The 22,741-nt window shown below is 42.7% G+C and overlaps 2 protein-coding genes across 2 annotated transcripts; one reads left to right on the top strand and one right to left on the bottom strand.

The window, feature by feature from the left end:
* The first annotated feature begins 1 nt into the window (after position 1).
* On the top strand, positions 2 to 7,868 carry LOC118428314 (patatin-like phospholipase domain-containing protein 4). Its single transcript, XM_035838344.1, has 7 exons — positions 2 to 261; positions 1,854 to 1,940; positions 2,971 to 3,181; positions 3,778 to 3,846; positions 5,929 to 6,090; positions 6,566 to 6,631; positions 6,881 to 7,868. The coding sequence occupies exons 2-7, from the start codon at positions 1,861 to 1,863 to the stop codon at positions 7,211 to 7,213; spliced, it is 921 nt and encodes a 306-aa protein (XP_035694237.1). The 5' UTR covers positions 2 to 261; positions 1,854 to 1,860; the 3' UTR covers positions 7,214 to 7,868.
* Positions 7,869 to 11,582: 3,714 nt separating this feature from the next.
* On the bottom strand, positions 11,583 to 22,428 carry LOC118427057 (mucin-like protein). The gene is made up of 15 exons (XM_035836695.1): positions 22,395 to 22,428; positions 21,920 to 22,170; positions 21,198 to 21,366; positions 20,590 to 20,856; positions 19,716 to 19,927; positions 19,164 to 19,294; positions 18,531 to 18,733; positions 18,102 to 18,227; positions 17,389 to 17,505; positions 16,822 to 16,959; positions 14,771 to 14,896; positions 14,103 to 14,228; positions 13,611 to 13,777; positions 12,692 to 12,822; positions 11,583 to 11,985 (listed from the first exon to the last, which is right to left on the bottom strand). The coding sequence occupies exons 1-15, from the start codon at positions 22,426 to 22,428 to the stop codon at positions 11,583 to 11,585; spliced, it is 2,601 nt and encodes an 866-aa protein (XP_035692588.1).
* Positions 22,429 to 22,741: the final 313 nt, after the last annotated feature.

The following is a 22,741-nucleotide window of genomic DNA, read 5'->3' as shown; positions in this document are numbered from 1 at the left end:
TTTCGGAGTCACCAGACTTGCCCAACCCCCTTTGCCTTTGTCTAAAGGGATTCTTCCCCTTTTTGTGGCATTCTTTACGTACTAAGACAGTACAGAGACAGCCAGGACTTTCTATTTTTGTTGATGGTGTATACATATAGCTAGGTAGAGAGCGTTTGTGCCCAGTGAACGCTATGTCGTCTGCTAGCTGAGGTTTTGCCCCCCTCCCCACAACGTTAGGTTGTTTCAGCAAGAACATTTCTAACGTCAATGTGAGAAGCGGTAAGTTTAACGTTTAAAGTTTATATTTTTCTTTTATTTGTCACCAAATTAGTTACCAATTTGCTAGCATAAAAATCTGGCAAATTATTTTGATAGCGTTATGAATGACAACACTGAGACTGTAACGTTAAGCTAAAATGTAAAATAAACTCAAGAGTTTTCTTTTGCACAACCAGTTTTTCTCACCTGCAAAAAAGAAACGTTATAACAGTTATCAAAATTCCAGTTCAAAGACGTTTTAACAAGTATTTCAACTATTGATTGTTGAAAAGTAATATTTCAAACTTTGACTGTGTTATTGTAAATTTGTCAGAACTTTTAATATCATAATGCCGCAAACAAATTATGCGGGTTCAAAGCTATATAAAAATGTAGCTAGGTACAATACATTTGTATGTATGAGTTGTTTATAATGCTATGATGTCGCAGTGATACTTGTATCCACTACAAATTTGTAATGACCACAGCTGTGTTATATCAGACTGTATTATTTATAGACAATCGATGAATCGCACTGAGCTGAAATTAATCAAACCTTTGTTGTCTATGTCTTATCTTGTACAGCTGTCACTAACTGAGACAAAAAACATTTTCAGTAAGCCTGATTGAATCACCCTAGTGACCCTCCAAATGATAGACCCTTAATGATAAAGACTTTCTTTACAAACACATACCAAAGAACCATAAGGCCCAATCTAGACACAGTTTTTACCGATATCTATGGAGATGTCGGGAGGGATCTGGAACGTTGGCTGTGGAACACCCGTGGCGCTTGTAGTCATAAACAGTATCATAGTATAAACAGCTATTTAGCCTAATGAGCCCTCCCAATGTCGGGACGCATCTACACGCACGCTGAAGTTATCGGGGACCCCTGCTAAGCTATCGGGGACCCTGCTAAGCTATCAGGCAAATGCTCCGGACCTTTCTAGAGAAATTCTGCCGATATCTTGATGGCAATATTGCAGTTCCATCTAGACGCTAAAAAAAAGCTGTCGGCGAGAGGTTGTCGGCTCGCAGATATCAGAAAAAGCTGTGTCTAGATCGTGCCTTAAGCTTGATTGGGTAAAGGTAGTCCCATTGCCTTTTGGGGCTAGTTACCAGGCAATTAAAAAGTGTGCTTTACCCCAACAAAAGGGGCATTATCCAGATTTAAAATGGGTTGTTATCCATGCCACTGTGTCTAGGACAATTGGAAATCAGGGCCCATATCCCTCTCCATCCATTACCTTTTAGTTTTACTTCCCAACCAAAGTCAGGTACCCATTTTTACACCTGTGTGGAGTAAAGAAATTTGAAATAATGCCTTTGGCCAAGGAAACAACATTGATAGCATGTCATGGGTGTGTCATGCAGAAGAAACTGGTGTTAGGTAGGTTTGACATTCCTGTGGTATGACATGCCTATCCCATCCCTGTTGCAGGTGTGTCATGCAGAAGAACCTGGTGTTAGGTAGGTTTGACATTTTGTGATATGACATGCCTGTCCCATCCCTGTTGCAGGTGTGTCATACAGAAGGATCTGGTGTTAGGTAGATTTGACATTCTGTGATGTGCCACTGATATGACATGCCTGTCCCATCCCTGTTGCAGGTGTGTCATGCAGAAGAACCTAGTACGACTCAACATGTCCATGTTAGACCCACACATCCTGTCCAGTCAGCCTGCAAGGTTTACGAGGTAGGAAGCAATGTTTAACTTTACTTTAGGTTGTAAGAAGTTCACCAAGAGAGGTTGCAAAAAAACTTCCAGCACCAAGAGGCCACGTCTAGCAGAAGAATACTGTAAATGCAGAAACTTTTGTGGTGGTTTAATGTGCGTGGTTTAAACCACTGCGAACATTTTTCCATAGCAGTAAGAGACCACTGTGCATGGTGCTACAGCAAAATTAAAACCAACGCAAAAAGTCCTTTTTCCTGCTACCGTGAAATTGAATCCCCGCACACTTAAATGCATTTACAGTAGATGGTTTAACAAGAGCAACATTTTGAATATTTTATTTTCAAGATGCAGTACTGATTTTTTTTTCAGTTAAAAAAATTAGCCTGATCTAAGAAGATGGAATTAATGCCCAGTTGGTCCCCGAAGCCACAAATATATCTGGGAGGACAGCCAGATACTGCAGAGCACCCCTCATTGTTTTCATGTTTAGGTCATGGCGTCTATTTGCTGCCGGGTTCCAGGTTGATTTTAATTGCGCCACCAAAAAAATCCTGTGCCCTAGTTATAGCAGCATGTAAATAAAGTACTCAGAGGAGGCCGTTTTTTTCAAAAGGACTGTTACAGTAGCATTTCAGGGTTGGACAAGTTTTCTAAAAATTCATTTGTCCCATCGGGCAAGCACATAAAAATTGACTTTCCCGAACCAAATGTTCACTTGCCCAAACTTCAAATGTCACTTTAATGTGCAGTTTCACTTCCAGCAATGGAATTCTTATTATTGCCTATATTTTTCAATGTTGACCATTGCTTGATGTCATGACCGTAAAAAGTAACAATTAGTTAAAAATCTCATTGGAAAAATCTTCCTTGCCGGCAAGTGGTGTCCAAATTGTAGGTCTTGCACTTGCCTGATCAGCACTTTCACTTGCCCTGGACAATAGGGCTCGTGGACTTGTCCAACTCTGTAGCATTTGTATTGTAACTTATGTAAGAACATGTAAAGAGTCTCTCAACTGTTATGGTTGATAACGGTCTCTACTTTGTGTAGGAGGTTGGGCAGACCCACAATGCACCAGGGCATCTCGCGGATGAACATGACCTTCGCGGGGTGCGGTTTCCTGGGAATCTACCACCTGGGCGTGACGTCCTGCCTACTGAAGCACGGCCAGGCGCTACTCAGCCAGGTCACGTGCTTTGCAGGGGCGTCGGCCGGGTCACTGGCAGCTGCCATGATGGTTCTGGGGAGGGACAGGCTACAGGCAAGTTTCTGTTTGTTTGTTTTTTTTGTTTTTTTTTCTTTGGTGGTTTGTTGATTTTTTTGTGGGTCAGTTGGAGGTTGGTTGTTTGGTTGCTTGCTTGATTGGTTTTTTGGTTGGTTGGGGATGCATATAAATAAAGCACTTGTAACAGTTACTAAGTGTTCAAGGACTGCTAAACTGACAATGGCAAACAGCTTTGAGCCTTTTGGCATAACGGTTTAGCATCTGGGTTTGTGACTTGGCGTCCTGGGTACATTATTGATAAGTTTGATCAACTACTCAACTAGATATTGATAAGTGTGGTGGGTTCTTTTATGTGCTCTAGATGACTCTCTTCCAAGAGGATAACACTAACAGTAGCAAGGTTTTCATTTTCGCCTCAGTAATCAAATACTGGATACTACTACTAGTTGTGTGGAGAAATTGTCAGTGCCTTTACCAAAGATGCAAGATACAACTTTTATATCTCCTTGGAATTCAGACTCAACACTTTTAGATTCTATAATTCAACAATCCTAACCACTTGTAATGTTATCGTTAATGATGATTAATATAGATTGTAGATAAATACTGAAATGTCTCACTTTTCCCTGCAGTACTCTCTAGACTTCACCTATGGAGTAGCAGCAGAGATCAGGGACCTTCCACTGGGAGCTTTCAATCCACGGTAGGGTTTATAGTCTCTACCAGACTACATATTGATAGTGGCTAAGTGTTGATGGTACTACTGAGCTTTATTATAGTGACGGATGGCGCAATGAAGACGGGACTTGCTAAGCCTTGTAGTACGGGCTTTCGATACACTGATTGAGCTAGAGTTTCTAAGCGTCACTGAGAGTCCCGTGGCTCCTGTTCTTGTACAAACTGTGTAGATAATGGCTTCGTGTTGATGGTACTACTGAGTATTGTTATAGTGATGGATGGCGCAATGAAGAAAGGACTTGCTAAGCCTTGTAGTATATATACAAGCTTTCGATACGCTGATTGAGCTAGAGTTTTTAAGTGAGAGTCCCGTGGCTGTTCTTGTACAAACTGTGCACATAATGGCTAATAAGTGTTGATGGTACTACTGGGTATTGTTATAGTGACGGATGGTGCAATGAAGAAAGGACTTGCTAAGCCTTGTAGTACGAGCTTTCGGTACACTGATTTAGCTAGAGTTTCTGAGTGAGAGTCCCGTGGCCCCTGTTCTTGTACAAACTGTGCAGAAAATGGCTGTGTTGATGGTACTACTGGGTAATTGCCTTGTTATAGAGACAGATGGCGCAACGAAGAAAGGAGTAATGCAAATAAGCCTTGTAGTATGAGCTTTCGGTACACTGATTGAGCTAGAGTTCCTACAGTGAGAGTCCCGTGGCTCCTATTCTTGTGGGTGGTACCAAGTCATGTAGGGGGTGGTCCTTCCTAAGTACAAATGTATTTGTTCGAACAGCTACACCGCTGACTCCTCCCATCTCAATTTAAGTGTTGGCAGTTTAGGAATGCTGCGTCCCAGGGTATATAGTACAGGCTTTCAGTACACTGATGGAGCTAGAGTTTCTAAGTGAGATTCCCTCGGCTCCTGTTCTTGTACAAACTGTGCACATAATGGCTAAGTGTTGATGCTACTACTGGGTAATTGCCTTGTTATAGAGATGGATGGTGCAATGAAGGAAGGAGTTGCTAAGCTCTGTAGGTCGGGCTTTTGGTACACTGATTGAGCTAGAGTTCCTAAGTGAGAGTCCCGTGGCCCCTGTTCTTGTGGGTGGTACCAAGTCATGCAGAGGGTGGTCCTTCCTAAGCATTTGTTCTAACAGCTGCACTGCTGCCTCCTCCCGTCTCACTTTCAGTGTGGGCAGTTCAGGTATGCTGCATCTTCCTCCCAAGGAAAATGATTCACAGGGCCCGACTATGCCCTCTTGATGACTGTACTCGAGTTCTGGTAGTACAAGTGACAGATAATTTGTATTAGGCATAGTGTTAATAACACTATGCCTAATACAAATTAATAATATTAATTCGGCTTACTGCTGGAGTCCTGGTCTCTCCTCTAAGGGCTCAATGAGAGTTGTGCAGCCACTTTTCTCTTGAAATCGCAGAACCCACAAATTTTAGAAAAGGTGGGGCTTTTCGTCTGCCTCTGCTTCCAAAAAAGAAGTCAAACCCAACCTGTTTAGAAATAGCTAACACTAGTATTACAGTAGAATATTGTTCATAACTGTCCATTGTCACTTGTATATCTACTATGTTTATACCATGTACTTGCAATTAGCCCTCAGGCACGAACTTGCAAATAAACTTCTTCATTGTTCCATTTTCCTTGAGTTGGTTCCCACTCTGTAGCCAATCCCACTAACAATCTTTTTTTTCAATCTTTCATAAAGTCTAGTCTACAGTCCCAAGGGATGGGCACTTGAAAGTACATTGCAAATGTAAGCTAAAACTTGTCCATGTCTTCCTTAGTAATCCTAACCCTTAAACTGGCAAACCCGGATATATCCGGCACACATATACATGTCCTGTGTGCCACACCCGGATATATCCGGGATAGTGCATTCCCACGAAGTAGCAACTTGGCGCGCACGTAGCGCACGAACCCCGGAAGTTAGGGCCTTGTTCGGGGGGTTCTTTTTGGAGGTCAGCAGCCAACCCTGGCACTGATGGCATTTTATAGTGCTGAAACTCTGGCAGTTTAAGGGCTAATTAGATGGAGTAATTTGTTCATATTCATCACAATAAACAATTATTTGTTGTTCTGTACAAATGACAGGTTTAACATGCTGGAGAAACTCAGGCATTTCCTGGAGGACATGTTGCCTAGCAACGCTCACGAGCTGGCCAATCACAGACTGCACATAGCCGTGACAAGGGTGAGGGACTCAAGGGGTGAAATCATCTCAACATTCAACAGCAGGGAAGAACTGATTCTGGTCAGTAGAAGCCTTTGTTGTATCCCATTCAGGCCTTATCCAAGACGTGTCGTGCTTGAGATACAAATAAGAAATAGATATCCCATTAAGTTCGTTCAAGTGCTGTTAATCATGGTGATTGACAGGACTGCAAGTTGTAAACAAGTTTCCGTATTTAGTTGACTTGTTTGGATAGAATGAAGACTTAAGATTAAAGATGGGCAGTTGTTACTGTAAACTGTTTGGAATATCCAGTTGGGTCTAGGAGCCTATCTGAGATGACAACCCATTTGGGATACAACACCACTTGCCTTTAAATTAGTTCTTTATATGTAATCATTGCTACTGTACATGTATTAGTACACAGACATATTTTGTCGACAACTTAGGGGTGAGCCTTCTCATAGTATTGGTTTTAAGGTATTCCTGTGCAGTCCTGTGCAAGAGTTCACATACTGACACTGTTAACTAATTCTATTCAAATTAATTGTTGCAGATTCTTTTAGGAAGCTGCTTCATTCCCTACTACTGTGGCAGAGATTATCCTGTCTTCAGAGGAGAGGTAAGAATGTGCAGTTGCGATTCCAAAGATTATTTACAGGCCTCCTAGCAACTTTCCCTCATATTGCAGTGGAACCTACGTTTATGGAATAACGATGGTCTTTATTTTTGGATGGAAGATTTTTAGTTTTTTAGTTCTGGGAGAAGTGATATAAGTTTGGGCCTCCTGGCAGCTTGTTTTTGAACTGCAAGGGCATTTTTATCTGAAACTTTGGAGACTCCCTCACCACATATCCTTTTCTGCATGTAGAAGTGGCTAGACGGAGGATGGACGGACAACCTCCCGAGACCACAGTTTGGAGGCCCCACCATCACCGTGTCGCCGTTTTCAGGCGACCACGACATCTCTCCGCAGGACAATCCCGGACGCAACTGGCGTTTGAAGGTGGCAAACCAGTCCCTAAGGGTGAACCCTTCCAACACACGGCGCGGCATTCACGCACTCAAACCACCCAAACAGGAAGTCTTGGAGGAATACTATACGAGAGGATTCCAAGATACAGAGAGATATCTTAAAGAGAATGGCTACTACAATGTAGAAGTACAGAATGGACTGTATGTAGAAAGAGAGACTACTGTATAGCTGACAGTGCAGTCCTAGGAAGTGTACCTTCCCTTGCAAAAGTGGTCAGTGTAATGTTGCCCTAGTGCTCAAAGTTTTGATGCCACTGCAATGTATCATTGGTGCCAACTGGCACAGTAATTTCACAGCAATGTTTACCATGTACAATGCGGCATCAATTCAGTATTACACAACACTTTTGCATGAGATTTACACGTTTTAACCAAAGCCATGCTGCCAGTAGTACATACTGAACAACAATCTCTATATCTAACCTGTGTCAATACTCTCTACAAACTTTACAAGGAAAACCATTTTTAGATTTGAGAGGAGTTAAGATTTTAATTTTGTTTATCGTTGTAGATATTTTCTTTGTCTTGTTTTGGATTTTATTATATGCAGACACAACCTTTCCACTGCAATACCACAGTTGTTTCTAACAGTGTTTAACTTCTGCTATCTACGCAATTAGAGTCAGTAATTGAATAATTTGCATATGGCTTATGTGGCACTTGGTTCTGCATCAGATTTCTGCATCTTGTGTCCTAATGATGTTTAACTTTCTACCTCAATATTGACAAGAATTCTTCTAGTACTACAGTGTTGTATGGCAGCCAGAGCTGTTGATAGATGAGAAACAAACAAACTGTATCTAGTAATAAATCGTTCATTATTATTATGTACTTCTGTGTATAAGTAATGTTTGAAGGTTACATTGGAATATTTGTAGTGACAGCATCATAAATTTTAACGAAGAATTATACTGGAAAATACTGAAATGTGCCATTTTTTTTTTAATTTTCTTAACAAAGAAGAGAAATGGCAACGTTTTACTTTTACCTCAGGAAATTCCTTTTTAGTATTTCTTTTAGAAGTCAGATTTGATTCATATATTTTTCCCAAACAGAAGGATAGTTTTGTGGGGGGATGATATTGAATACAGTTAAGTCCTATTCAGTAATGTTACTTTTACTGTACAGTTGCTCGATTATTTCAGAGCTCAGATAGTGGCCTTATACTGTATGATGTCTTTTCTGTCTTCCATTGTGATTGTTTTCGGGGATCCCATTGCCTGCTGGGAGAAACAGGGCACTATGGGTAATATGGGACCACATTACACTGCACTAGATACAAATTACGCACATGTGGATGATGTTGATTGGCTCTTTGTTACCCAGAGTGCTCTGCGTCTCTCATCGTGCAGTGGAATCCATGATATGGTTTTTGATGAAAAGTTTTTCTCATTGCTTTGGTGACATGTGTAAAGGTAACAAATGATATTTCTTTATAACATGGTGTAAAGGCAAGTCTACCCCTGAATAAGATTCAAAGATTGCTTCCGGACGTTCCAGTTGTAAAGATTGAATTGTGTGTGAACATTGTTGTACGTTTGCAATTCACATGTTCAGGAGTTGCTGAAGTTAATTCAGTAGGTAAAGGGAGATTTAACTCACGATACAACATTGTTTCGTCATATTTTTGGAAAAGACCCATTTAAGAATTGCAGCACTAAATACCTTCGTGTATTCATCATTCTTGCTTTTAGTCTTAATATTTATGCTTTGGAACTATGGAATCGGGCTATGGTTTGTGCAATAGTTTAAGATAATCAGACTGGGTACATTTTTTAGAACTTTTAATATATGAAATGATACGACAAATGTACATAAATGTAGAAAGATATATATGTTTCAAGGTGTTTTATAATGTAAGTTTATATAGGTATGACATACAGTGTGATTGTAAAATACATTTTTACATGTGTAACGTTGTTTGTCTACTTTTTAGGTAGATAGTGCTTGGCGGTGCAGAGCAAAATAGATATATTTGAAAAATTATTTATCTTTGTACACACAATTGATGAAGCATAGCACATTCAATGGAATATTTGTCATGGCATATTATAATAGTGAATGCACACGGTATCAAAATTGTAATTTTCACAAAAATACGCTACATTATGAGCATGCCTTTGTATACATCAATGTAAGCACAATGGTAGAATACCAGAACAAGCATTTATAGATCAAATTTGAAGCAAATCACAAACACATACAAAACACATACGCAACACACACGAAAACACATATACCCCGTTTGTTTTCTGTTGTTCCCCGTCCTACGGGGTACACATTTCAATACGTTTTCGGCCCTTATAAAGGCATAGGTGCACAACTCAATTATGAGGAACAATCATATATTATGAATCTTTTTTTTCGATATCCACCGAAGTTTCAATCATTAATTTCCAGTCGACGTTTGTTTAAAAATCAATAGATAAGTGGGGGGGGGGGGGATAAGGGTGAATTGTAATCAGAGCTGTGTGGGTCGTGTACCTTATGCAATGGAATTTACGAAGACTTTGTCGAAATGTCCAGCTGAGGATTCCCTTCCAATGCCTACTTCAACTAGAGAGAAGTGGATATCTGACTTTCGGCAAAGAAAGCTGATCCGCACACCTCAGGTCGAAGTTCTCTCTCTTTTATCTTTATAAAGCTGAATATACACATCTACAAGGCTTCCTCAGATAATTCTGGTTGACTTTTCGCCTTTCTGGACATTATCCACCAGATCAGGTTGGAACGTGATGTTTTGCGTCCATGCTTGGGGAGCATTGGGAACAATCTTCTTTGTGTTGGCTCTGTGGAGAGATTAGATAACATTGAGTATTAGTCTTTTTTTAAATCGTACACAACTCTCACAAGTAACTTGAAGTATCTATCGGGCTATTTTTTTCGGGACTATGATTTTTGTCAATTCTAGGAAGAACTATATGAATAACAAGATTTTTTTTGCACATAACCAAATGTTTTATTCAAACGTCGTCTCTGTGATTGTCTGTCACCGTCCTCGGGATAAGTTATTCTGACTGATTCGCATTGCACTGCAGCATAGGCGTCGCTGTTTACAGATGCTACACCAAACGTAATAGCTGCTAAGCGTAACACTGCGTTAACTATCTATGAATATTTGTGAATACTTTATGCTTGGGACCGTATGTATAATCAGTGACATCTATGATGCAGTGCAAAGTTAAGCAATCACAACTTCCCTGAAAAAGGCAACAGGCGGTCACTGAAACGGTTAATTAATAAAACGGTTGTGTACCGGTGTGACAGGGATTTCGCCCCCCCCCGGGGATTTCGCCCCCCCGGGGGGGAGATCACTAGCGTTTTCGCCCCCCTTTAGCGTTTTAGCCCCCCCCCCCCCCCAAGAGCAGCTGGTTACTACATATTACAGGTGCGCTACCTGGTACTATACTGCACCTGGGGAGTAACGTATATGGTGTGTTACCTGGTACCTATATGGCACCTTATTACCGTACCGTAAGATGTCTCGAAAGTCCATACTATATTGTTCGGTGCAAACATGACATTGAATTGAAAAAGACAATTTTTGCAGCTGAGGTGGTATAAAAACAGTGCTACTGCGAACGTATAAATCAACACCGTCTATGGTACGGAATACGTCAGCTATATGTTTTCAATTTGTAAAAGTGCTTTCTTTCTTGTGCTGGAAACATTTCCAAAGCACTAACAAAAACACACGTGAATAATAGTTTCTCATTATAAACACTATCTACGCGCAAGTTGATATAGCTGTTGATAAATGCTACACAAACACTGGTAAAGTACCAGTCTTAAGAAACACGGGTAAATGCATCAGTTCCTAAATACTAGAAAAAACAGTCATGTTGGAGGTGAAGATATTCCTTGGCCAGGTGCATATACCAAAATGTGCGTTATTCTAATTAATACCTAATATTTGCATAATTAATAAAGACATTACATAGTTCTTTTGTGGTCACTTCATGGTAGAGACTTCATATTGGAGATATATAGGTTGCTCGAGGACAGGTGAATACAATGAAATACATCTTCTGTCAAGACTCAGGTATATGCAATAATGGGAATACAAGGGACCCAACCCTCCTTGTCTGAAACAAGTTCAACTATCTTATTACCATGTAATTACGTTAATATTGATACTATGAGTTGAGTTATGTATCAAACTCGTGTACTTATATCATTCTGAAACTGCATTTTGTGATTTATACCAATCAACTTCTAAAATGTCATGTAAACCCGTTTTTTTTGGGGGGGGGGCGAAATCGCTAAAGGGGGGCGAGGTAGGGGGGCGAGATCACTAGCCGGGGAGGGCGAGATCACTAGTGATTTCGCCCCGGGGGGGCGAGATCGCTAGTGATTTCGCCCCCGGGGGGGCGAGATCACGGGGGGGCGAGATCGCTGTCACACCGGTAATATTGTTGTACAATTACCATTGAAAACTATGAAACTCGTCCCGGATCAAACACCTTTAAAACCGTCTACCTTCACAAATACACCTATCTATTCATTGATGAGCACATTAAACACGATAAATCATTGACTTACTTCTTGTAGATGATAAGGACTACCACAGCAATCACAACACAGGCAACCACCGATAGGGCAGCGATCATCTCCTTAAAACTGAGCGCGTCGTCTTTGTAAACAGCTGGACCAACTGTAGAAAGATGATCCTGCTGTTGTGTGGGTGATCTCGTCCCATAGGCGTCAGCCTGGAAGATGCTGATGGACACCACGTGACTGTTGCCTAGCAACATCTCTATCTCCATCTTGATGTGAGTGATGACGAGACGGAGGACATCACCGTGGAGGATGAGTACGTCATCAGGACCGGGGTATCTGGCGTAGATTCTCAATGCCGTGTGGTGGTCAGCGGTTGGAGCGTGAGGAACAACCACTTGCACGTGGATGTCTGATGGGCCAATCGCAGCTGCAGTCGTCTCTCTATATATTTTGAAATTAAATTACTTTACTTTCCTTCATTTCACTGTATTTATTCATTTATACAGGTCTAACTTTGACCTATTTTTCAACTGGGACTTTACATGTTTTAATACAATAAAATTAAACCATTTTTAATACAATAAAACCATGGCATCACTATATTGCCTTTGGTTGATGTTCTGCATACTGGCCTACTTTATGAGGGTAACAACGCAAACCACAAGGGCATGCCAACTTTCTCTTAACCGGGACAGGGGGCGATATCGACTTCTTTCAATAACTTTTGACTCAGTCCCGACGTCACACGTGCATAACGACACATGTACAAAGAAATCAGGCCACTTAGTAGAATAAAATTTGATGAATCTTTTAGTCGGTAACAGGTTGATTCCTCCAAGATTTACTCTTATCAAAATCAGATAACGAACAAGAGAAACTGTAAAACAACAGCCGGGTTCCCGTCGGGGGCCCTGCCGGTGTTTTAACAATAGGGTTTAGACTTATAAAACGACCAGAATTGGGAAAAGGGGCCCCGCCGGGTAGTTTACGGACTATTTTTGTCACTTTGGGGCGAGACCCCTATGTCGAATAACCTATGGCTACCGAGGTGTTTGGGGCACAATTGGGCCCCAAATATTTCTTGACTCGCAGTTAAAATAAACCCGCTTTCAAGTAATCTTGGAAACACCGGAAGGGTAAAACTGACCTGCGGATACGGAGCCAGCCAGAAGGAGGAGGCGCCTCACATGCACGATACTCCCGCAAGTGTTTCATACAGAAGTTTGTCAGTCCGGATGCCACAGCCGCCTTCAGCAGTGCTTCCCTTTCTTCTGTGAACTACAAGAGATAGCCAAACATTAGAACCGAACATTCGCTTAATTTCATTTTACAAGAATCAACTTTGGGTCTTTTGGGTCATTTGTTTCATTTCCCCTCTTTTTACAAGAATCACTCCACGTTGAACAGTACGTAACGGCAGGCTGAAAAAAAATTTCCCCATTCCGTCCCCTGGGACAGACAAAAATTGATATATAAAGATATTAAAAAAAACTGAAACCCGTGTATTCTTCTTCACTAAAACAGATGCCATTGAATAGCTTAGTCTACAAGCAAAATTTGCACCTCAAAATGCAGGAAATAGTGTTTCAGGGGTCTTGATTTTAAAATTTTCTGGGACCCAGACCCCCTAGAAATGGCGCGCAACGTCACACCATACCTTCGGTGCTCGATAGGATTCCCTTTCAAAATCGAGGGGACTGAAAATGATTTCAGGCTGGCTACAACCCTGGCGGCAGGTATCGACTTTCCGTCATCTTTGACCCACTCCTGATGACATCACACGCCTCTAAAGTCAGTGACGGCGGCAGGTATTGACTTCCCATCACCTTTGACCCATTCCTGACGTCACACGCCTCTAAAGTCAGTGACGGCGGCAGGTATCAACTTCCTGTCACCTTTGACCCACTACTGACGTTACACGTCCCTAAAATCAGTACGCGTCAGGAAATGGATTGAACTCCTGATGAACGCCAAAAGAATACGGCCACTAAAGAGTTGGTAGGTCATCTGTTTTTGTATTGCATGAAGTTTTTAATTACTACTTTCTAATTAAAAATGTAAATTACCTCTGCTACATCCATGTCTACTTCCACCACAACCGAGTTGTCGTCGGCAGACATCTTAGTGTCGCAGTTATGACCTTCCCAGCCTAAACTGCACGTGCATGTGTAGTTGGTGGGACCGTCCGTACAGACGCCATGAGCACACGGGGCGGACCCGCAGTCATCAATGTCTGTTATGTGGAGAAAATACAATTGTGTTTGTATCTTACATAGCCATGGTGGAGGGCAAACTCCAAGCAGATTTATCGGTGGCATGACCGTAACTTGTTAACCAATTGAATACTAGTTTGACCCTTTTGGATACTGTCTTACCACTGGTAAATTTGCTTGGAGATTAGAAAAAAGGGGTAGCGTTTGATTACGATGGGTTCCTTGGCGCAATTGTACGTGTCACGTGAATATCTCTTTAATTCTCGTGGAAAGCGGAAAAGGGTGGGTGACGAACAGGCGTTTGGATAAAATGCACGCATTTCTATATAAAATCATGTGACGTACCTGGTATGCAAAATCCTTGGTGTCTATTGGTTCCTGGTGCGCAGACGCACGAATATCCCCCGGGCTCGTTCACGCAAACTTCGTTACCTTCGCAGTCATGAAGCCAGTCTGAGCACTCGTCTACATCTAGGTGCACAGCAAAGAAATACGTTCCATACCCCGCCATGTGATGGTATACGTTATATCATAAACACAACATACTAGTAAACAACAACAAAGTACCGACTTCCGTTAGTACCTCTGACCTGTGCATGCGCAGTACTACTGGATATTCTTTTAAATTTTGTACAAAAATTTAAGTACAAGTAAACTAGTAAAATCATCTGCTTACCAGAACAAAACTATTTAGGGCACTTTCCTTTAACGTTGCTTGCAATGAAATGAAAGAAATCTATCTAGACTCCCTTGCAGTCTTCGGACGGGGCTGGGGCTGGTTGGTTCGCGATTTTCAACGTTGGCCATGCTCTCTTGTGCCGGGAAAGGGAGTTTGTCGAGGAAGGGAGTTTGCTGTGGAAGGGAGTTTGCCGTGATAGCGAGTTTCCCTATCACGGCTACCCCACACCCCCCAAAAAAACCCAGCCCCGTCCGAAGACTGCAAGGGAGTCTAAAATAAATCAACGTATAACGATGTAGATATATGCACCGACGTTCAAAGTTCAAACAATTACCTTCGCAACCATGTAGTGGATCATCAGCCATCATGTATCCGTCGAGACAGTGGCAGGTGTACGCACCTGGTGTGTTCGTACACACCTGGTCACAGTGATGCGTCCCAGTGGTGCACTCATCTTTATCTGTTAAAGGTAAAAGGTGTAATGTCAATAGTATTTTGGGATAGAAGGTCATAGAAGTGTGTTCTACCAAGGAGGTTAAACATTAAACATTGTTCTACTTTGCGGTAGAAGAGTAACAAAGTACCACATATTGTTCGGTTCACTTTGCCAGAGCGTAGGGGGGGGGGGGGGGGGTAGAGGTCCGGGTTAGGGCTGACAGGTCTCCTATCTGGCACGGAAGGACTCAACGGTGGAGGCAATGTCGCATCTACTTTTCGGCGGCTCCAGGAATCGTCAAAAAACCTTACGAAAACTAGATATCCAGGATTCGTACTTCCGGTGCCGTCAATCATGGTGATTGACAGGACAGAAAACATTATTATGCACGCCCATGTTTCCATATATGGGTCGACCTCGTGAGACCTCGACAGACTCAAGTTGCGAGAGATTAAAACCCGGAAGTGACCGCTGCACTCCCCATGATAGGACGTCATCTGAATGCTACTAACATGTAGATAGAATGTGACGCTACACGAAAAACAACTTCAAACACACAACACATATATAGTCGTGCGACTGTTATTGTCTATCGTTGTGGACAACGGTTGTCTTTAGACATGCGTTCAGAGTATTACGGGACACCCGCGGTGCAGGATACCATTGCGGTGCGTGCGTGACCCACAGTGACCGCTTGCTCGCAAATCAAAAATGGCGGGAGAATTCCTTATTTTCGTCAGGCGTTCAGGCCGTTTTCTGGATATCCAGGAATCGTCCTCCTGTTCAGGCCGTTTTCTGGATATCCAGGATTCGTCCTGAGCCTGTTCAAGCCGTTTTCTGAATATCCAGGATTCGTCCTGAGCCTCCTCAAGCCGTTTTCTGGATATCCAGGAAGCGTCCTCCTGTTCAAGCCGTTTTCTGGATATCCAGGATTCGTCCTCCTGTTCAAGCCGTATCGTGGTTATCCAGGATGTGGACCAGGCCTTGTGTGACAAAGGGACGCCATCTGGATGCTATTAACACTTTACCGTGAATGTGTCGCTATACGGAAAACAACAGTAACTTTATCCCATCTTGACTGCCATTTGTTAATTCATTACGCAAAAAGAATTTTGGGCCTGATACGTAAGTAACATGTAAACATCAAAGTATCATTATCAACATTCGTTTAAGTTCTGTAACACCAGGATCAACAGAATAAACTACACGATCTTCTTGCCGGGAGATACAAAGATAGCGGCTTTCTGACGAAAACAACATGCCCCCGCCCTCCGCATAGTCTCCTCCCTCGAAAACAGGAAGCTCCACCCCCACGTACACGTTTTGGATAAACACCGTCGTCTATCCAGGAAACGTCCTGTTTGCGACGATTTCTGGATATCCAGGAATCGTCCTTCTGCTCAGGACGATTCCTGGATATCCAGGATTCGGCATATTACGAAAGTTAGATACTGACGAAAGTTGGATACAACAGGCAATTACCACCGTGCCAAGCAGGGCATTCCACTCAGAAATTTGCCTGTAACTGCCTGTACGTGCCATAGCTAGGGTTCTGGTTAGGGTTAGGGCTAGGGTTAGGGTTAGGGTTAGTGTTAGGGTTAGGGTTAGGGTTAGGGTTCTGGTTAGGGTTAGGGTTAGGGTTACGATTAGGGGTTAGTGCTAAGGGTTAGGGAAAGGGTTAGTGCTAGAGTTAGGGGTTAGGGTAAGGGTTAGGGTTGGGGTTAAGAATATAACTATACGAGAGCCGAAGTGACGTGGGTGACGTATTGACGTAGTTGACGTTATGACTTCTAACTTGTGACTGGTCTGGGTAAGCCATTCAATGATTGGTTGAGAACCATGACGTCACAAATATGGCGGAGCCATGCACATTAGTAAAAACATAACAGGTTTTGCTATCCGTTGTAAAAAAAAATATAAAAATGAAGGGTGACATATCATGTGCTTACCTTGACACATGGTCCCGTTTTCAACCACCTCAAATCCGTTGAAACAGATGCACTGCGCATGGCCAGTGTCATTCATAGTGCACCAGCTTGTGGTCAGGTCACACTCAGGGTTGTCCTCGTCTGTACAACTCTTTTCGGCTATAACAAAGAAATTTTGCTCAATACGTTTTTATTTTTTATTCGTTGGCCTTTAAGCGATTCTGATACAGAATCTTTATTACTTATTACTGTTATGCGTTGTTGCACTACATAATTCAACCCTTAGATTATCATTACGACCAAAGCCAGTAGCTGCGTTATGACGAGGGGGATACAAGCGCAGTAACGTTTGGGACCACAGTCTTCTCACTGGAGCGCCACCAAGCGGTGGGACTTAGATCCAGATTCTCGTCCAGAGGAAGCTTAAAAAGCAAGGACTTCTGAAACATTGGCAGAAAGACCATTTAGTTGTACAGCAAACTGTATTGTCAATTTATGTGCCGCCCTGGTGTAACTATTCAGGACAATGAATTGCAGAACGTCTTAAACTAATATGTCTTAAACTAAACTAACTTAAGCTACACTTACGTTGACATTGGCCGTCTTGGTCGAACTTAAACCCCGCAAAACATCCACACGTGTACGACCCGTTCGTGTTTTCACACAGCTGACTGCAGTTGTTGGGCAGTGCACACTCATCTAAGTCTGGCGGGAGAGGAACACAAAATTAGCCTTGCATCTATGATATCTTATTCTAGCTTCAATTCGCTTCCCTGTCAAATATTCTGTCAACATGTCACCCGTTAATGCTACGGTCCCATTTTGTCCCTCCCGGTAGCTTTTGGGCTGTATTTTTTTGCACTTTCGGCCGTTACTCCTACATTGCCCGTGGGACACCCTGTGGCTATCAGGCTATTTGGGGGCATCGCGGGGCCCTGTGTTGTTTTCAGTACTCGTATTTAAAATCAACACAGGACCCAGTGACAAATAGATCTCGACGTTGTGACCTAGTCGTGAAAACGCTGAAAGGTCCCCAAAGATACCTGACAGTCCATCGGGACAAATTTGTGGCTTCGTAACCCGGCCAGGGCTACACTGTCCCTACGGACACCGGTGCAAATAGGACAGTAACATAATATACAGGCGATCAGAGGACTTTATGCCGCTAGAATGGCATGGATTCTTAGGAAACACAAAACACGCAGTAAACAAGTGAGAGACTTCAGAAGAAATAAGTTGAACGATTGAAGTCTTCCAAACTAAAACAGAGTACGGGTTTTGAATGCTTAAGTTTGTTTTACCTATACATGAATGTCCGTCCTCGGCCACCTTGAATCCTTCATTGCAGCCGCAAGTGAAGTTGCCCACATAGTTCACACAGATGTGTTGGCACAATGTTGCCTCTTCCAACTCACATTCGTCGATGTCTTGCGGAGAAACATATTAAAAGAAAATTTACCTCAGCGAACATTGCTGCGTAAATCTGCGTTAGAATACAAAATCCTTCAAATTTTATGTTATCTTAAATTTTGTACCAACATTGCTACGTAAATCTGCGCTAGAATACAAAATCCTTCAAATTCTATGTTATCTGTAGAGTCCGTAGAACCAACAGTTCCAAGCAAGCCCAGTTTGCAACGCGTACTCTATATTGTACTCAGTTTGAGCGACAAATGGAGGCATTTTATAAACCACAGTCATATGTGTATACATTTCTTAAGAATGCTCACCTTGGCAAGACGTCCCGTTGCCTTCGTACCCCAGGGGACAGTCACCACACGTGTAACCGTCCTCCAAGCCGGCAGGTGGCGGGAGATCCGTACAGATGACTCCTGGGAAACATGGGTCAAAGTTCTCCGCGCATGCGTCGATGTCACTCTCACAGTGCTCCCCAGTGTACCCCTCCTCGCACAGACATGTCTGGATGACGAATCTAGTACAAAAGGAGAGATTTTCACGATCGATTTGACTGATGCGCTATGATTTGACAAGACTGTATTATATTCTCTACTGCCCGTATGTAAATGATAAGCGCAGGTATCTCACTGAGCCACGCCTGTTGGCGACAAATTATTGCGGCAATTTTACGATTTTTTTCTCAGTTTCCCACTGCACTGCGACCACACTCAGACGCGTGACACACGGGTAAAATACAAAGAAATGTGCAAATGATTACGATTCATAAAAAGCTATTTGTGGTGATCGCGTCTATTTCGCGTCCATTCTCGACATTTTGACATCTTTTTTTCTTAAAATTGTGCTTGTTTGTATGAAACACACAGCTGCTGGCTTGTATAGCTTTGTCGACTATATTAATCTTTTGCAGCCTTCAAACTCAAAGAAACAACTCAAAAGTTGCTCACCTATCATCATATCCCACAAGCGACGGATCTAGATCGTTGCTGGCGTTACAGCGGCCACCATGCATGCAGGAACACAGGTACAGGACAGGCCGGTACTCGGTAGAGCTGTTTCGGGAGTTTATCGCCGTCACCTGTTCGTCATAAAAGATATGTACTGTTATTACCTCAGTGAAACGGAATGTCCGTATGCATGTGTACTACTGTTTGAAGTAGTTATCGTGTTTGGATTGTGATGATTATTTGTGGGCCTCCTAGGGGCTTTTCATTGCACTACAAAGGGTTTCCAGTTTTCATATACCCTGTTTTGGAAATGGTTTTCATTTTCAGTGTTAGATGGCATTTGGGGTCGGCAGACAGTGGCACATGGTATATGTGAGCGTCGCCTAGCCGTTGGTTCAGGAACTGCAGGGGTGTTTTTGTTATTCAACTCGGCACTAACGTCACTTTCTAGTCATATATTGTTATAAAGGGATCTGGGGCATAAATGTGATAAGATGTTACACATGTGCAGCTATAATAGATTATTGTGATGTGTATGAAAGGTAGCATTACCTGAAGATTAAAGACAGTTTTATCTGTGACGTTCCAAGTTACTTTTGCGTAGTTGCCATTGGTGATTAAGACGACATCTGGCGGTACGTCAGGTCCTATCTCAAACGTGATCGGTAGATCCTGAGGGTCCGTAGCGTTCAGCTCTATCTCTACCACCTCCCCGGGTGAGAGATACAAAGCAACCGGCCCGGATATCGCCGGCGGGAAACTTTCTGCATGGAAAAATGGCATAACATTGCAAATATTTAAAAGGGATACATTTATGTAGTCATGACTCATCATTTGCGTCTTCGGTAAATGGAGTAAACAAAATAAAATTATGCTGCACTTCTATTATTCAATAAAGTGTCTCTATAGGATATAACGGTGCTTTGAGTTCTTGTATGATACTTTGGCCTAAATCTACTAAATGTACCCCAAGAAGAGTCGGGGGACGCTGCAGATTTTCTGTAGCTTTTGATTCACTGGTTATTGAGTCACGTGTCTTAAAGAAATCGACGTCATCGAAGTAATTGATTGCCAATTCCTTGACAAATACTGGTGCTGTTGAGTAGAAACATTGTGGGTAAGCCGCAATTTAACATTTTAAAGTTTTGGGTGGAGATCACTCTACAGATAGACGAATATTATCAAGCTCTTCAACAATTCCGAGTACTCATGTGCAGCGACAGAAACTATGGGTAAAATGTCAAAAGGTAAAGGCCCTTATGGACATAAACAAAGCACTTCTGGACATTGCTATGCATATGCATGGTTGAGACAAGAACTTTTTGCAAGTCAGGGGACTTCACTTTTGACATATTACCTGCAACTCCTGTCGCTGTACGAGCGTACTCGGACGTGTGAAAGAGCCTATGCAACAGATCACTCCTACCTCTCCCCGATACCTCGTCTTCAAAAGTCTGCAACGCCGCCAGCGACACCTCCCCGACCTGCACGTCTCCAGTATGGCTGATGTCGAACAGGCAGGTCTTGTCCTCCCCACACACAGTCCGCGCCTGCTGCTCCAGCTCGGCACTGGCGAACACGATCTCGTCTGTAAAGGCCGGCTCGTATGACGCGAGGGTGAAGTTTTTAGGACCCACCCCGTTGGCGTAGTAGAAAAGCGACTTCTTGGGTCCATCTTCTTCCGTTACTTGCCCTGCAGATGATACAAAGTTTATGCATAATAATTTTTAATGTATTAATCGGCCCTTATTAGGCTTACTTTCATGACGCGCACTGATCTTAGGGAAGTGTGACGTCATGAGTGGGTCAAAGGTTCCCAGGAAGTCGATACCTGCCGCCCTCCCGGTCCAATTGGGTTAATCAATTGGCCCTGACGCATGTATTTTTTTCGCCTTCTTTACTCATCTCACACAAAAAAAAACTCTAAGATTTCTGAACCGCAAGACGTATCTTCTACATGAGGTTTAAATGCAGGTTAATGCTAGAATGTTCTTGTTATTTGCATAGAACATGGTGGTATCGAATTTCACTTACATGACTGCCCGAATATCTCATACAGCTGTCTCTCCGAGGCGTTGGCGGAAAGCATGGTTCCATCAAAGGCCTCGAAGTCGTTTGACTTGTCACCGTCCCATCTTCCCAGCAGACCTTGCGTTCTGTTCATGTACTCTGGTGGGGCTGAGAACTGCACAAATAACATCGCCTGTAGAATGGAAATCGTGATATGATTTAGTCTTTAATGGCGTGATGTGATTGAGTATAAAGTGGGGTCAAGTTACGTAACGGCAGGGAGTTTAGCCTATGACCCAGAGGTCCTAGCCCGGGATCAGATCTGTTTATATTACAGCAACCCTGTACACTTCCTAGGGTAAGGCACTTTACACAAATTTCCTCATTTGGTGAAAATGAGTTCCTAGCTTCGGTTGCGGACATGCCTCCGATAGGAGTTTAAATGGAGGTCATGTGTTTGACGAGCACGTTAAAGAGCCCATCACACTGTAAGTAATTGGAGGTATGTTACCAAAAAGATTTTCAAGTCTATTTTTTTTTAAACGACATGATGAATTTCGGACATTCCCATCGGCCTTCAACCAGAATTCACCTGTTTTCTGACACGCAATGATCATCTAAAATGGTGACCTTAATTATGAATCGATCAATGGTGACAAGAAGTTGATACCTGCCACCGCCCAAATGAACGTAGGTACGATGCTTGTCATGACGTCAGTTAAGATACTTTTTAAGCATATCCTAACCTTGTCTGCCGTAATTTTTGCAGTAATCCCATTGAAGAAGACGACGAGAAGCGTGTTCTGTTCAGGACCGCTCACAACTGCGCTGTCGTCCACTTCCAGTTCGTACTCGCTGTCTCTGAACACCGCCATGTTGATGTCCGTCCCGTTAACGTGGAGCTGCAGACCTGACGTTCCCACCAGATTGATCTGAATCGGTACGCGGTTTCGCTCGGCGGACACGATGGCGGTGAACACAGTGGCATGTTTACTTCCTACATCGGTAAGAAGAAAATTACATGTACATCAATCCTATAATTTGTCTGTATGAACGTTCGTCTTTGTTGGCTGATAACATGGTTGATATAAATCTAAAATGTGTTCGAGAGCGTTAGCTGTCGTTAATATGGCCTACTTCAAGTTCCAATGAGCAATCGCATGACCTGACGAACACGTGACCCAACGAACACCTGATGTCAGCAAAAGTGTCAGCCATTGCCAATCCAGAACTGGATGCCCATCGCAAACCTCATTTTGCGGAATATCTCGTAAAATTATGCTATAGTGTCCTCTCGTGGGAGTTACTTAATTTCCAAATGACCGCGGGTGCTAGAAATGGATCTATTGGTCAAAAGTCCAAAAAAATTAATTTTAAACTCATACCTGCTATCGCGCATGGTCTTTTTAGCGAATGCCCACAAACGCCCACTCTAGAGAAGTCCGCGCTGCACGAATCTCATTTTTTTGCTTGGAATATGTCCACGTTGTGCTCCCATGTATTAATCCTGAGTTTCAAGTCAATCCATTGACCCGAAGTGACATAAATCAAAGTTTTCGATTCTCGAT

This window comes from Branchiostoma floridae, chromosome 12 (assembly GCF_000003815.2).
Source record: "Branchiostoma floridae strain S238N-H82 chromosome 12, Bfl_VNyyK, whole genome shotgun sequence".
NCBI lineage: Eukaryota > Metazoa > Chordata > Leptocardii > Amphioxiformes > Branchiostomatidae > Branchiostoma > Branchiostoma floridae.
The sequence above is the reverse complement of the archived record's forward strand: the minus strand, read 5'-3'. Positions and strand labels throughout refer to the sequence as shown.

Bases quoted from the DNA above. Each gene is read 5' to 3' on its own strand.
- LOC118428314 (XM_035838344.1), top strand. From the start codon at position 1,861: ATGCAGAAGAACCTAGTACGACTCAACATGTCCATGTTAGACCCACAC. The intron at 1,941-2,970 runs GTAGGAAGCAAT...TACTTTGTGTAG, and splicing joins CAGCCTGCAAGGTTTACGAG to GAGGTTGGGCAGACCCACAA. The intron at 6,091-6,565 runs GTCAGTAGAAGC...TAATTGTTGCAG, and splicing joins GCAGGGAAGAACTGATTCTG to ATTCTTTTAGGAAGCTGCTT.
- LOC118427057 (XM_035836695.1), bottom strand. From the start codon at position 22,428: ATGAGGTTTGCGATGGGCATCCAGTTCTGGATTG. The intron at 20,857-21,197 runs GTAAGTGAAATT...TATCATCTGCAG, and splicing joins TGAGATATTCGGGCAGTCAT to GGCAAGTAACGGAAGAAGAT. The intron at 12,823-13,610 runs GTAATTTACATT...TATCTCTTGTAG, and splicing joins TAGACATGGATGTAGCAGAG to TTCACAGAAGAAAGGGAAGC.